At 38.4% G+C, this 13819-nt stretch overlaps 1 protein-coding gene across 8 annotated transcripts in view; it reads right to left on the bottom strand.

The window, feature by feature from the left end:
* Seipin (lipid droplet biogenesis associated protein seipin) overlaps positions 1 to 13819 on the bottom strand; it is a 36326-nt gene that overhangs the window by 3410 nt on the left and 19097 nt on the right. For 4 of the 8 annotated variants that reach the window (XM_053771282.2, XM_053771280.2, XM_053771281.2 and 1 more), the window contains 4 exons: positions 8440 to 8527; positions 5301 to 5416; positions 2019 to 2097; positions 637 to 867 (listed from right to left, as the gene is read on the bottom strand). In XM_053771282.2, coding sequence (XP_053627257.1) covers positions 637 to 867; positions 2019 to 2097; positions 5301 to 5416; positions 8440 to 8527 — 514 coding nt within the window. The remainder of the gene's footprint in view (positions 1 to 636; positions 868 to 2018; positions 2098 to 5300; positions 5417 to 8439; positions 8528 to 13819) is intronic. The other 4 variants (XM_053771283.2, XM_053771284.2, XM_053771286.2 and 1 more) reach the window with 3 other exon arrangements.

Genomic DNA, 13819 nt, shown 5'->3' with positions numbered 1-13819 from the left:
TAATCCGGGGAAGGTGGGGGACATGGACCTGCTTCGCATGGGTCAGTAGGCCTGCTGCAGTGTTCCTTATGTTCTTATGAATCAGGGATCAATGTAAGCAAATTTATACACACACATGGAACAAGGGGTAAGATGTTGAAAGTGTTTTATGAGCAGAGGCAGGAAAGGTTAAGAATATTTCTAAGTTGTCACTACACGTAAAAAGGGGTAAAAATCAAAAATACAATGGTGCCAAAAATTTTGTATAGATGTAAATCAAACTTTTGAATACTGTGGCAAGGAGGGGGCTAAAGGCAGTAATGAAATATCTGAGATCAATGTGTGGTGTGAATATTACAAAGGGAATAACAAAGGAAGAAAATGGGATTTGTCAACCAAGTGGGTATATAAATCAAGGGTAGAAGGGAGGAGAGGTAGGGAAAGTCCCAAGAGGATGCTGGAAGGACAGTATGAAGCAAGTGTAAAAGGCAAAATAAATGAACACTAAGGTTAGTACAAGCTTAAAGACTAAAAAAAAAGATAGTAAATATCCACAGAGTACTTACTAAGTCACCCAACAAATACTGTGCCAACAATGAATAAAACAGCAGTAGCCTCTCAACATTAGCCTAGTTTTTAGAATGTGAACTGCCTCACTTTTTATATCGCTGTCTTCGTAATCATTAACTGAGCCTCGCATGCTGTCTGTCTCGCCTGAAATCTTGTCATCATCATCAATTATGTGAACTCCTGATGTGTGACTGCTACCTGCCTCACCTGTTAGGTCATATTTTTCATCAATGCTGACAACTCTAGATTCCTGTCTACCGTCTGTCTCACTTGGTGATGCAGCACTCAGCTCTGATGCTCCTTGGCTGCCAATCTCATCTAGTGAAAAATAATATCCCTGAGTATACATGTTTATTAATCAAAGATTAACTGCATAGTGAACATATTTTTCAGTACTATGCCTGGTCAAGGACTGAGTCATGGAGGCACTGATCCCCGGAACACCCTCCAGGTAAAATAATCCCCAAGTTAGAGAACAAGTTGTTTAGCAAAAAATCTATTCCACACTTAGCAACTTCTCGTAACAGCTGAATAATCCTAGAATAACAATAATAACAATAATTAACAACTATGTACAGATTTACAGTTAATAAACCTGAAAATATTTTATTTGTAAATTCTTCTTTCTTTCAACACACCAGCCGTATCCCACAGAGGCGGGGTGGCCCAAAAGGAAAAACAAGTTTCTCCTTTTACATTTAGTAATATATACAGGGGGAGGGGTTACTAGCCCCTTACTCCTGGCATTTTAGTTGCCTCTTACAACACGCATGGCTTACGGAGGAAGAATTCTGTTCCACTTCCCCATGGAGGTAAGAGGAAATAAACAAGAATAAGAACTAGAAAGAAAATAGAAGAAAACCCAAAGGGGTGTGTATATATATGCTTGTTTGGGATATTGGCAGTTTGGAGGGATATGTTGTGTATCTTTATACGTATATGCTTCTAAACTGTTGTATTCTGAGCACCTCTGCAAAAACAGTGATTATGTGTGAGTGTGGTGAAAGTGTTGAATGATGATGAAAGCATTTTCTTTTTGGGGATTTTCTTTCTTTTTTTGGGTCACCCTGCCTCGGTGGGAGACGGCCGACTTGTTGAAAAAAAAAAAAAAAAACATGCATGTGTAGTGTGACCTAAGTGTAAGTAGAAGTAGCAAGACATACCTGAAATCTTGCATGTTTATGAGACAGAAAAAAAGGACACCAGCAATCCTACCATCATGTAAAACAATTACAGGCTTTCGTTTTACACTCACTTGGCAGGACGGTAGTACCTCCCTGGGCGGTTGCTGTCTACCAACCTACTACCTAGATTTGTAAATTAACAGTTAATATTAAAAGCATCTTAAAGCCCATGACATTAATTCTAATTATTATATAAAAATTGAACAGCATTTAAAAGTAAATTGATAAAGAACTACATATTAAAAGTCACAGTGTGATTACAGTGGAGAGAATGTGACAACTAACCTGGTGCCTTAGAGGAGCCGATGACTTCAAAATCATCACTGCCATGTCTCTTTGTATCGCTGTGTTGATCAGTCTTCACCTGATAAATAACTACAGTGGTAAAGCTATCCTCTTCTACAGTGAGAAACTTGGGTTAATTTAGAGAAAAATTTACCACTAAAATGACATGGTGGATAATTGATAAATTTATGGACGAGCCCATAAATGAGAGGGAAGGAATAAAAGGTAAAAGTAGAGCACATGTGAAGGAAGAAGTTGAGAGATTAAAAGAGCGCCGTGGCCTGGAATATTACTTGACACTCTTGGCAATAAAAGGTACAACTTAACCATGATCAGAGATGCTGCTGTAAATCAAATGTAATAAAAATGTGTACAGTATCTGCAAAAAATCTAACTGTACTGATAATAACATTACCTAAATTTTAAGCAGGAAAAAATGCCATTCACATTACCACTTATTTCAATAGAACATCAACAATTTAGTTTTAAAATAAATATTGACCAAAAATAATACTATGGTAGAATGGACACCTTTACTGAGACAATGTATTACTTAAGAACATAAGAACGAAGGAACACTGCAGCAGGCCTACTGGCCCATGCGAGGCAGGTCCAAGTCTCCTACCGGCTTAAGCCAATGCACCCAACCTAGTCAGGTCAGGTCACATTGACTTAAGGGAGGAACACGGCAACTGACCTGGTAGCACAAGCTATCAGGTCCAACTCACACCCACCCACATCCACTCATGTATTTATCCAACCTATTTTTAAAGCTACACAACGTTCTGACCTCTATAACTGTACTCTGGAGTTTGTTCCACTCATCCACAACTCTATTACCAAACCAGTACTTTCCTATATCCTTCCTAAATCTGAATTTTTCCAACTTAAAACCATTGCTGCGAGTCCTGTCTAGGCTAGATATTTTCAGCACACTATTTACATCCCCTTTATTTATTCCCGTCTTCCATTTATACACCTCAATCATATCCCCCCTAATTCTACGTCTTTCTAGAGAGTGCAGATTCAGGGCCTCAGTCTATCCTCATAGGGAAAGTTTCTGATACATGGGATCAACTTTGTCATCCTCCTTTGTACATTTTCCAGAGAATTTATATCCATTCTGTAATACGGTGACCAAAACTGTGCAGCATAATCTAAATGAGGCCTAACCAAGGATGTATAGAGTTGAAGAACAACCTGAGGACTCCTATTATTTATGCTTCTTGATATGAAGCCAAGGATTCTATTAGCTTTATTGCGAACACTTATGCACTGTTGTCTTGGTTTCAGATTACTACTAAGCAGAACTCTTAAATCTTTCTCGCAATCCGTAATATTAAGATCTACATTATTTAGGTTATATGTGGCATGGTTATTGTCCTGTCCAACATTTAGAACTTTGCATTTGTCTATATTAAATTTACTGCATCTGCCACTTCTCCGACCACTGCATCAGTCTATTCAAATCTTCCTGGAGTGCTCGAATGTCCTCGTCAGAATGAATTCGACGGCCTATTTTGGTGTCATCGGCAAACTTGCCGATGTCGCTCTTTATGCCCTCATCTATGTTGTTTATGTAGATTGTGAACAGCAGGGGGCCCCAACACTGACCCCTGTGGAACACCGCTCGTGACGCTTCCCCACTCTGATTTCTCCCCATTTATGCAAACTCTCTGCTGCCTATTTGTCAACCATGCCTCTATCCAGGAAAAAATTTCTCCTCCTATTCCATGTGCCTTAATTTTCCTCAATAGTCTCTGATGTGGGACCCTGTCAAAAGCCTTACTGAAGTCCATATACACTATCATATTCATTACCATGATCTACCTCCTCAAATACCTTAGTGAAAAAAGTTAATAAATTCGTAAGGCAGGAACGCCCCTTTGTAAAACCATGCTGAGATTCGTTGATTAATTTATGCTTTTCAAGGTGGCTACGAACTGCCTCGGCAATTATTGATTCCATAAATTTTCCCACTACGGAGGTTAGGCTTATTGGTCTATAGTTCGAAGCTAAGGACCTGTCACCTGCTTTGAAAATAGGTATCACATTTGCCATTTTCCACTTATCTGGCACCATGCCAGTTTGTAGTGATATGTTGAAAAGATTAGCTAAAGGTGTGCTAAGCTCCTCTTTACATTCCTTTAGAACCCTTGCATACAGTTCATCAGGGCCTGGGGATTTGTTAGGTTTTAATTTATCTATTTGCCTAAGGACCATGTCACTTGTGACCCTAATCGTGCACAGTTTATTATCGTCCTGTTCTACATAATTTATCATTACTGGAATATCGCTGGTATCCTCCTGTGTAAAAACTGAGAGGAAGTATGTGTTAAAAATTCTACACATTTCCTTATCACTGTCAATGAGCTGACCTGAGGAACTTTTGAGAGGGCCTATCTTGTCCCTGATCTTACTTCTGTATACCTGAAAGAATCCTTTTGGGTTAGTCTTCGATTCTCTTGCAACTTTAACCTCATAATCTCAGTTATAAAATTGCAACATTAACACCCCTCCTTCTGATTAATTCACAGTTAATCATGCATGCTCTGGCCCAATCTAAGTAGTGTGAAACCATGTTGCAATGTAAAACAAAGGCATAGTTGGTGCTAGGGGTGTGGCAAACTTTTATCTGTTTGCAATAAAACCACAGGAAATAGGTGATATCACAATATGCAAAACAACCACTGTGAAAAAATAGTGAACTTCCAAGTGCTTTTGTGATTTCTCACATCAAGGTCCTTGATAATGTGAGAAAGCATTTGGAAGTTCACTATTTTGTCAGTGGTTGTTTTTGCATATCTCTGTTTATACACATGTAGATAAAGTCCTGGTCATCTCACCTGCCTAAACTTTATTACAAAACTACTAAAAGGGATGGTGTAGATGCCTGCATTCTCCTTAGGGCTAGTATCAATCCTTTCAGGGATAGTAATGTCTGATGGTGATGGTGACAGTGACAATCATGTAACTGGATTACCTAAGTAACCTAGAAGACTTCTCAGCAACCATGAAAACAGGAAAGCTCAAAAATTGGTTACTGTTGGAGTGTTATTTTCTGTACTCTACTTTTACAATTTATGTATTCTATAAACTTGAAAAAGCTTGGTCTTCAAGCAAAAAAGTCGTCTCAAATTTTTCTCTTCTACCGCAGTGTTCTTTTATCAGCTTGTCAGTTTTATAACCTTTTCCCCAAATACTAACCTGTTTAAACAGTACATTAAACTAGTGTTTCAACAATACATATGTGCTGGTGGGCCAGAAAGTACCCTAACAAACCTTGTGGTCATCTCCACCAGTGACCTGTCCTGGTGCTGCCTTGCTCTCATGGTCCAGCTCACACTTTTCAAAAAGGTCAAATACATTTTCCTTTTGATCCGTCCCATCACCCAATTCTGTAATACAAGCCAACCCATTAAACTACCTAAAGATATATGGCAAAGGTAGTGATGCTGTTTGAAGAGTTATTTAACTCTTAAACGGTCCAAATAGATCGACGTTCAAATCCGTAGTGCTCCAAAAGTAGATCTATGTTTTGTTTTATATATTTTCAAATACATATAGCCAAAAAAAAATGTAGATAACAGTTTTTTTTACACATTTTCAAATGTAAAAAAAAAAAAAAGGATGATGTACATTTTTTTACATACTTTCAAATGTTGAAGAAACGTATATATATGTTTGGACTGTTTAAGGGTTAAACTGTAATGTATGTGCACTTCAGAAAAGACAGAGTGATGATTAATGTGTTTTCTTTGAGTCACTACTATGGTGAGAAAAGGCCAGTGTTTGCAAAGTAGTCATAAATGCTAAATTACTCAATTGAAGCATAATTATTAGTTGTGAAAAAAGACATTTATGTACAGTTAAGGACATTTATTAGAGGAAATGTTTTGCCACGTGAGGCTTCTTTGCCACTCGTGGCAAAATGTTTCCTCCAATATCCTGAACTGTAAACAAGTGTCTTTCTCCACATCTTGTCAGTATCATCATACCATTTTTCATAATTATTACAAACAATTCTGAACAAATTTTTTTTTTTTACCTCAGATCCTTAACCCTTTCAGGGTCCAGAGGCCAAATTTCAAAGTGCACACCAGGGTCCAAGAATTTTCAAAACAAAATTTTGTTATTTTTTCTTATGAAATGGTAGAGAATCTTTTTCTGAAGGTAATAAAACTAAAAGTACGAAATTTGATGGAAAATTGACGAAATTATGCTCTCGTGAATTTTCATGTGTCGGCAATATTTATGAATTGGCGATTTTGCCAACTTTGACTCCCATTTTAGGCCAATTACATTATTCCAGTTGACCAAATTCTTAGCTATTTCACTAGTATTACTTCTATTCTATCAATTGAGCACAAGAAATCGCAAAGTCAACTGTTTCAACTACAAAATAAAGTGATCGGAAATTGGTAATTTGGCCAATTTAACACAAAGTTCAAAATATTCCAGTTTCAAAATAAGGTCCAGAATAAACAATGTAGGTATTCCTGCCACTAAACTAACATTTCCTCTGTTCATTAGTTACGTTTTGAGGCTTTACAAATGAATTCCATTTTGATTTTTTATTCACATAATGAATTTTTATTCAAACCAAAAAATAGAGATTTACTGTTATGCAATACTGTAATAATTGTATAAATATCACCACATTTGTGAATGTATATTAGACCCACCAGCTGGCGTGTATTAGACGTGTGAGGTCGTTTGTTTACTCTTGAACATTGGCAAAAATTTAACATTTCTGCTACTTTGAGCTCAGTTTCAAGCCATTTCCAGTGCTAAAACCAATCAAAATCATCTCCATTTCTGTAATATGTCTTCTATCAAATGAGACCAAGAAATCGCAAATACAACTATAAAAAACACACAAAAAACACTGCAAAGTCGGTGTTTTAATCGAAAATCACGGTCTCAGGTTTTTCTATTATACACTGTGCTGCAGGATTTGTTTTATGTGGTGCACACATACCACATAGATGTATTCTCTCATATCTAGGCCCAAATTTACCACTCACAGCTTATCAGAGTGAGCTGAGCTCATGGCGTAGATCTACGGTTTGGACCCTGAACGTAAAGCCGTAGATCTACGGCACGGACCCTGAAAGGGTTAATCTATTCACTTTATTGATTTATACTCGCTTAGTAAAGTGGCTGTGAAGCAGACATGCTAATTACACAGGCTTAATTTAAGCGAGACATAATATAATTTCCTAGGTATTATTTTGGTAGACAGCAATTGCCCAGGGAGGTACTACCGTCCTGCCAAGCGAGTGTAAAACGAAAGCCTGTAATTGTTTTACATGATGGTAGGATTGCTGGTGTCTTTTTTTCTGTCTCTTAAACATGCAAGATTTCAGGTATGTCTTGCTACTTCTACTTACACTTAGGTCACACTACACATACATATATATACACACACCTCTGGGTTTTCTTCTATTTTCTTTCTAGTTCTTATTCTTGTTCATTTCCTCTTATCTCCATGGGAAAGTGGAACAGAATTCTTCCTCCGTAAGCCATGCGTGCTGTGAGAGGACTAAAATGCCGGGAGCAAGGGGCTAGTAACCCCTTCTCCCGTATAAATTACTAAATTTAAAAAGAGAAACTTTTGTTTTTCTTTTTGGGCCACCCTGCCTTGGCGGGATACGGCCGGTTTGTTAAAAAAAAAAAAAATCAATCAATAAACTGATAATTACTACGATTAGTCAATATACTGTATACAACGTTTTTAATTCAGATCAAAATTAAGTCACACTGGACACATTATGCAGCCTTAGAGATATTCAAAATTTTGAAGAAAAACTGAAAAGTGACTCACAAAATCATAATGTGACAGGGAACAAACCAGGAAACAGGTGGGGGCTGAAGCCACGGCAAGTGAGTGGTAAAACTCCAGGCCAGCGTGTAAGCCACTTGGCCAGCTGACTACAATAAGATTCATCCAGCTACGTATATTTATACACCATAGGGAAGTTAGCATGGGGTAACTTGCCACGGGTCCAATCCCCCACCCATTATGTGGTTTAACTGCAAAATATTACTATTAATTCAAGCCTTTAAACCATAACAAACCTTAGAATTCTAAATTAAGCATCCTACCTATTTGTTTGAATGTAACATTTAAATGTAAAAATAAAATGTTCAGTACAGTGGACCCCCGCATAACGATTACCTCCGAATGTGACCAATTATGTAAGTGTATTTATGTAAGTGCGTTTGTACGTGTATGTTTGGGGGTCTGAAATGGACTAATCTACTTCACAATATTTCTTATGGGAACAAATTCGGTCAGTACTGGCACCTGAACATACTTCTGGAGTGAAAAAATATCGTTAACCGGGGGTCCACTGTATTTTAAATGAACAGAGAAATAAAATGACAACAGTATATGGAAAATAATATGGATACCTACTGTCATCTGCCAAGTTAGCCAACTTGCTATTCTCTTGAGATATTGTCAATGCATTACCATTGGGTAAAGTTCCTTGACTTGCACCAATCTGCAAGATTTAGTGAACTTGTCAATGTTACATTATTGTTACTGACACTACAGTATATTTATTTATAAAAGGATGGAGGGCTAAGGAGCTTTGCAAAGTCTGTAGTTTATCATTTTTTTTTTTTCAACATGCTGGCCATCTCCCACCAAGGCAAGGCAACCCAAAAAACAAACACTTTCACCATCTTTCAACACTTTCACCATCATTCAACACCTTCACCATCATTCACACACAATCACTCTCTTTGGAGAGGCATGCAGATATGACAGTTTAAATGTCACTCCAAACAACAAATACTCCAAACCTCTCCTTTAAAGTACAGGCATTGTACTTCCCGCCTCCAGGACTCAAGTTCAGTTAACCAGTTTCCCTGAATCCCATCACAAAATAGTATTACCCTGCCCACACTCCAACAGCTCATCAAATCCCAAAAACCATTCGTCCCCACTCACTCCTATCTAACCTGCTAACATATGCCTGCTGTATGTCTAAGCCCCTTGCACACAAAACCTCTTTTACCCCCTCCTCCATTCTTTCCTAAGATGATCCTTACCCCTCCTTCCTTCCAGTACCGATTTACACACCCTCCAAGTTATCGTATTTTGCTCCACCCTCTCTAAATAACCAAAGCACCTCAACAACCCCTCCTCAGCCCTCTTAATAATACATTTAGTAACTCCACACCTCCCCCTAATTTCTACATTATGAATTCTCTGCATAACATTTACACCACACATTGCCCTCAGACGTGACACTTCCACTGCCTCCAGCCTCTTCCTTACTGCAACATTCACAACCCACGCTTACCATTATTATTTTTAAAACATCAGCCATATACCACTGAGGTAGAGTGCCCCCACTCCCAGAAAAAGTAACACATTAACCATCATTCATTCAATAGCAATGTTGCCACTAGCGTGTAGACAACACAATTCAAATGACCTTTGAAATTTTAACATCACTCTCTTCATCAGAGTGCAGGCACTACTTCCCACCTCCAGGACTCCTGCTAAATGGTTTACTAGAACACCTTCATAAAATTTACCTTGATCATGCTCCAAAATCGTGTCCTTTAAAAAGCTGTTTCTCTCCACTCACACACCCCTAACATGCACACACAAGCCTGCTGGATGCTCAAGATACTAAAACTCAAAGCCTTCTTCACCCCCTCCCTCCAACTGTTCCCAGATTTATACACCCTCTTTATCCTCTCCATAAATCTAAATAATAATAACCTCTCCTTAGCCCTCTGAATTATACCCTTAGTGATCTCAAATTGAATTTTAATTTCTACACTTCGAATTTTCTGCATGACATTCACACCGCACACTGCTCTCAAATACGAAGTCTCTGATCCTTCAAGCCTCCTCACAGCAATACTCAAAAACCATGCCTCACACTCATACAAAAAGAGTTGGTACTGTACTGCTATACTCTGGTATATTCCCTTATTTGTCTCTATAGATAAACTTTTTCCATAGACATTTCAACTTACATAATCCCAGGAGAGTGGGTTAGAATTTTTCCCAAGTGAGCCATGAATGTCAATTATTATTATTTATTATTTTATTATTATTATCACAACCAGAACTAAGTACTAAACCCACCAGGGTCATAGAGCATAAGTATCATGAATAGCAACTAAAATTCCTGAAGGAAGAGGGAAATAATTCTTTCTGCTGTATTCAATTACTAAAATGTCAATGGCGATTCATCCTTAAAAAAGTACACTTTCTTTCTTTCAACATACTGGCCGTATCCCACCGAGACGGGGTGGCCCAAAAGGAAAAACGAAAGTTTCTCCTTTTACATTTAGTAATATATACAGGAAAAGAGGTTACTAGCCCATGCTCCCGGCATTTTAGTCGCCTCTTACAACACGCATGGCTTACGGAGGAAGAATTCTGTTCCACTTCCCCATGGAGGTAAGAGGAAATAAACAAGAACTAGAAAGAAAATAGAAGAAAACCCAGAGGGGTGTGTATATATATCCTTGTACATGTATGTGTAGTGTGACCTAAGTGTAAGTAGAAGTAGCAAGACGTACCTGAAATCTTGCATGCTCATGAGACAGAAAAAAAGGACACCAGCAATCCTACCATCATGTAAAACAATTACAGGCTTTCATTTTACCCTCACTTGGCAGGACGGTAGTACCTTCCTGGGCGGTTGCTGTCTACCAACCTACAGTGGTCCCTCAATAATCGTCCGGCCTGAAAGTCATCCATTTCAGAAATAGTCCTGTTTTTTTGTCAAAATATTGGCTTGGAAATGGTCCGGTAACTCGCTAATAGTCCTTCGTCCTGGACGCGTACTCACGGTCTGAGCCGCCTCGGCCTTTCCTTCCCAGCCAGTGTGCCATTGTTTACCAGTGAGCGATGGTCCCCTCACGTGCTCCAGCAAAATATTTCATAATATTTCATTTATTTTAGTGCTTGCAAGTTATTTAAGTGCTAAATAAGGTACCATGGCTCCAAAGAAAGCTCCTAGTGCCAAGCCTTTCGTAAAGAAGGTGAGAAATACGATTGAATTTAAGAAAAACATCATTGAACAATATGATAGTGGCATACGTGTGGGCGAACTGGCCAGGATGTATAACAAATCCCGTACAACCATAGCTTCCATCATAGCCAAGAAAAAGGAAATCAAGGACGCTGTTGTTGCAAAGGGGGTAAATATGCTGACAAAAATGAGATCACCAGTACTCGAAGATGTTGAGAAGTTATTATTGGTGTGGATAAATGAGAAACAACTAGCAGGAGATAGTCTTATGACGTCGCTTATTTGTGAAAAGACTAGGCAGTTGCGTGACGATTTGGTAAAGAAATTGCTTGCAACTAGTGATGATGTGAGTGAATTTAAGGCCAGCAAAGGCTGGTTTGAGAGATTTAAGAAGCATACTGGCATACACAGTGTGGTAAGGCATGGTGAGGCTGCCAGTTCGGACCACAAGGCGGCTGAAAAATATATGCATTTTAGGGAAGTTTTAAAGAGACGCCAAAAACAGAGCTCTCTGGACAGTTTTTTTTGCGAGACAGGACTCCAGTGACTCTCAAGGTGGTCCTAGTGGCATTAAGAAACAGAGAAGAGAAGTAACCCCAGAAAAGCAATTGGTACCCGAGGTGTTGATAGAAGGGGATTCCCCTTCGAAACTATAAACAATCCACTCTCTCTCCTCCTCCAGCCTCCCACACACTAAGAAGAATCTCCAATAAAGGTAAGTGTTATGCTGTTAATGTTTCATTCATCATTTCCCATTATATTGTTTATGTACTACATGTATATTTCATGTAAAAAAAATTTTTGTTTTAATACTTCTGGGTGTCAGGAACGGATTAATTGAATTTACATTATTTCTTATGGGGAAAATTGATTCGTAAATCGTCCATTTCGATAAAAGTCCCACTTCCAGGAACGGATTATGGACGATTATTGAGGGACCACTGTACTACCTAGGAAAAAAGTACAATGTATATTAATTTAGTACATATAGGTAGTACATAGGTAGTAGGTTGGTAGACAGCAACCACCCAGGGAAGTACTACCGTCCTGCCAGATGACTGTGAAACAAAAACCTGTAACTGTTTTGCATGATGGTAGGATTGCTCGTTTCTTTTTCTGTCTCATAAACACGCTAAGATAACAGGGATATCTTGCTACTCCTACTTACACTTTGGTCACACTTCACAGACACGCACATGCATATATATATATACATACATCTAGGTTTTTCTCCTTTTTCTAAATAGCTCTTGTTCTTTTTTTTATTTCTTCTATTGTCCATGGGGAAGTGGAAAAGAATCTTTCCTCCGTAAGCCATGCGTGTCGTATGAGGCGACTAAAATGCCGGGAGCAATGGGCTAGTAACCCCTTCTCCTGTATACAATTACTAAAAAAGAGAAGAAGAAAAACTTTATAAAACTGGGTTGCTTAAATGTGCGTGGATGTAGTGCGGATGACAAGAAACAGATGATTGCTGATGTTATGAATGAAAAGAAGTTGGATGTCCTGGCCCTAAGCGAAACAAAGCTGAAGGGGGTAGGAGAGTTTCAGTGGGGGGAAATAAATGGGATTAAATCTGGAGTATCTGAGAGAGTTAGAGCAAAGGAAGGGGTAGCAGTAATGTTAAATGATCAGTTATGGAAGGAGAAAAGAGAATATGAATGTGTAAATTCAAGAATTATGTGGATTAAAGTAAAGGTTGGATGCGAGAAGTGGGTCATAATAAGCGTGTATGCACCTGGAGAAGAGAGGAATGCAGAGGAGAGAGAGAGATTTTGGGAGATGTTAAGTGAATGTATAGGAGCCTTTGAACCAAGTGAGAGAGTAATTGTGGTAGGGGACTTGAATGCTAAAGTAGGAGAAACTTTCAGAGAGGGTGTGGTAGGTAAGTTTGGGGTGCCAGGTGTAAATGATAATGGGAGCCCTTTGATTGAACTTTGTATAGAAAGGGGTTTAGTTATAGGTAATACATATTTTAAGAAAAAGAGGATAAATAAGTATACACGATATGATGTAGGGCGAAATGACAGTAGTTTGTTGGATTATGTATTGGTAGATAAAAGACTGTTGAGTAGACTTCAGGATGTACATGTTTATAGAGGGGCCACAGATATATCAGATCACTTTCTAGTTGTAGCTACACTGAGAGTAAAAGGTAGATGGGATACAAGGAGAATAGAAGCATCAGGGAAGAGAGAGGTGAAGGTTTATAAACTAAAAGAGGAGGCAGTTAGGGTAAGATATAAACAGCTATTGGAGGATAGATGGGCTAATGAGAGCATAGGCAATGGGGTCGAAGAGGTATGGGGTAGGTTTAAAAATGTAGTGTTAGAGTGTTCAGCAGAAGTTTGTGGTTACAGGAAAGTGGGTGCAGGAGGGAAGAGGAGCAATTGGTGGAATGATGATGTAAAGAGAGTAGTAAGGGAGAAAAAGTTAGCATATGAGAAGTTTTTACAAAGTAGAAGTGATGCAAGGAGGGAAGAGTATATGGAGAAAAAGAGAGAAGTTAAGAGAGTGGTGAAGCAATGTAAAAAGAGAGCAAATGAGAGAGTGGGTGAGATGTTATCAACAAATTTTGTTGAAAATAAGAAAAAGTTTTGGAGTGAGATTAACAAGTTAAGAAAGCCTAGAGAACAAATGGATTTGTCAGTTAAAAATAGGAGAGGAGAGTTATTAAATGGAGAGTTAGAGGTATTGGGAAGATGGAAGGAATATTTTGAGGAATTGTTAAATGTTGATGAAGATAGGGAAGCTGTGATTTCGTGTATAGGGCATGGAGGAATAACATCT

Source organism: Cherax quadricarinatus, chromosome 5, assembly GCF_038502225.1.
Source record: "Cherax quadricarinatus isolate ZL_2023a chromosome 5, ASM3850222v1, whole genome shotgun sequence".
Lineage (NCBI taxonomy): Eukaryota > Metazoa > Arthropoda > Malacostraca > Decapoda > Parastacidae > Cherax > Cherax quadricarinatus.
The sequence above is the reverse complement of the archived record's forward strand: the minus strand, read 5'-3'. Positions and strand labels throughout refer to the sequence as shown.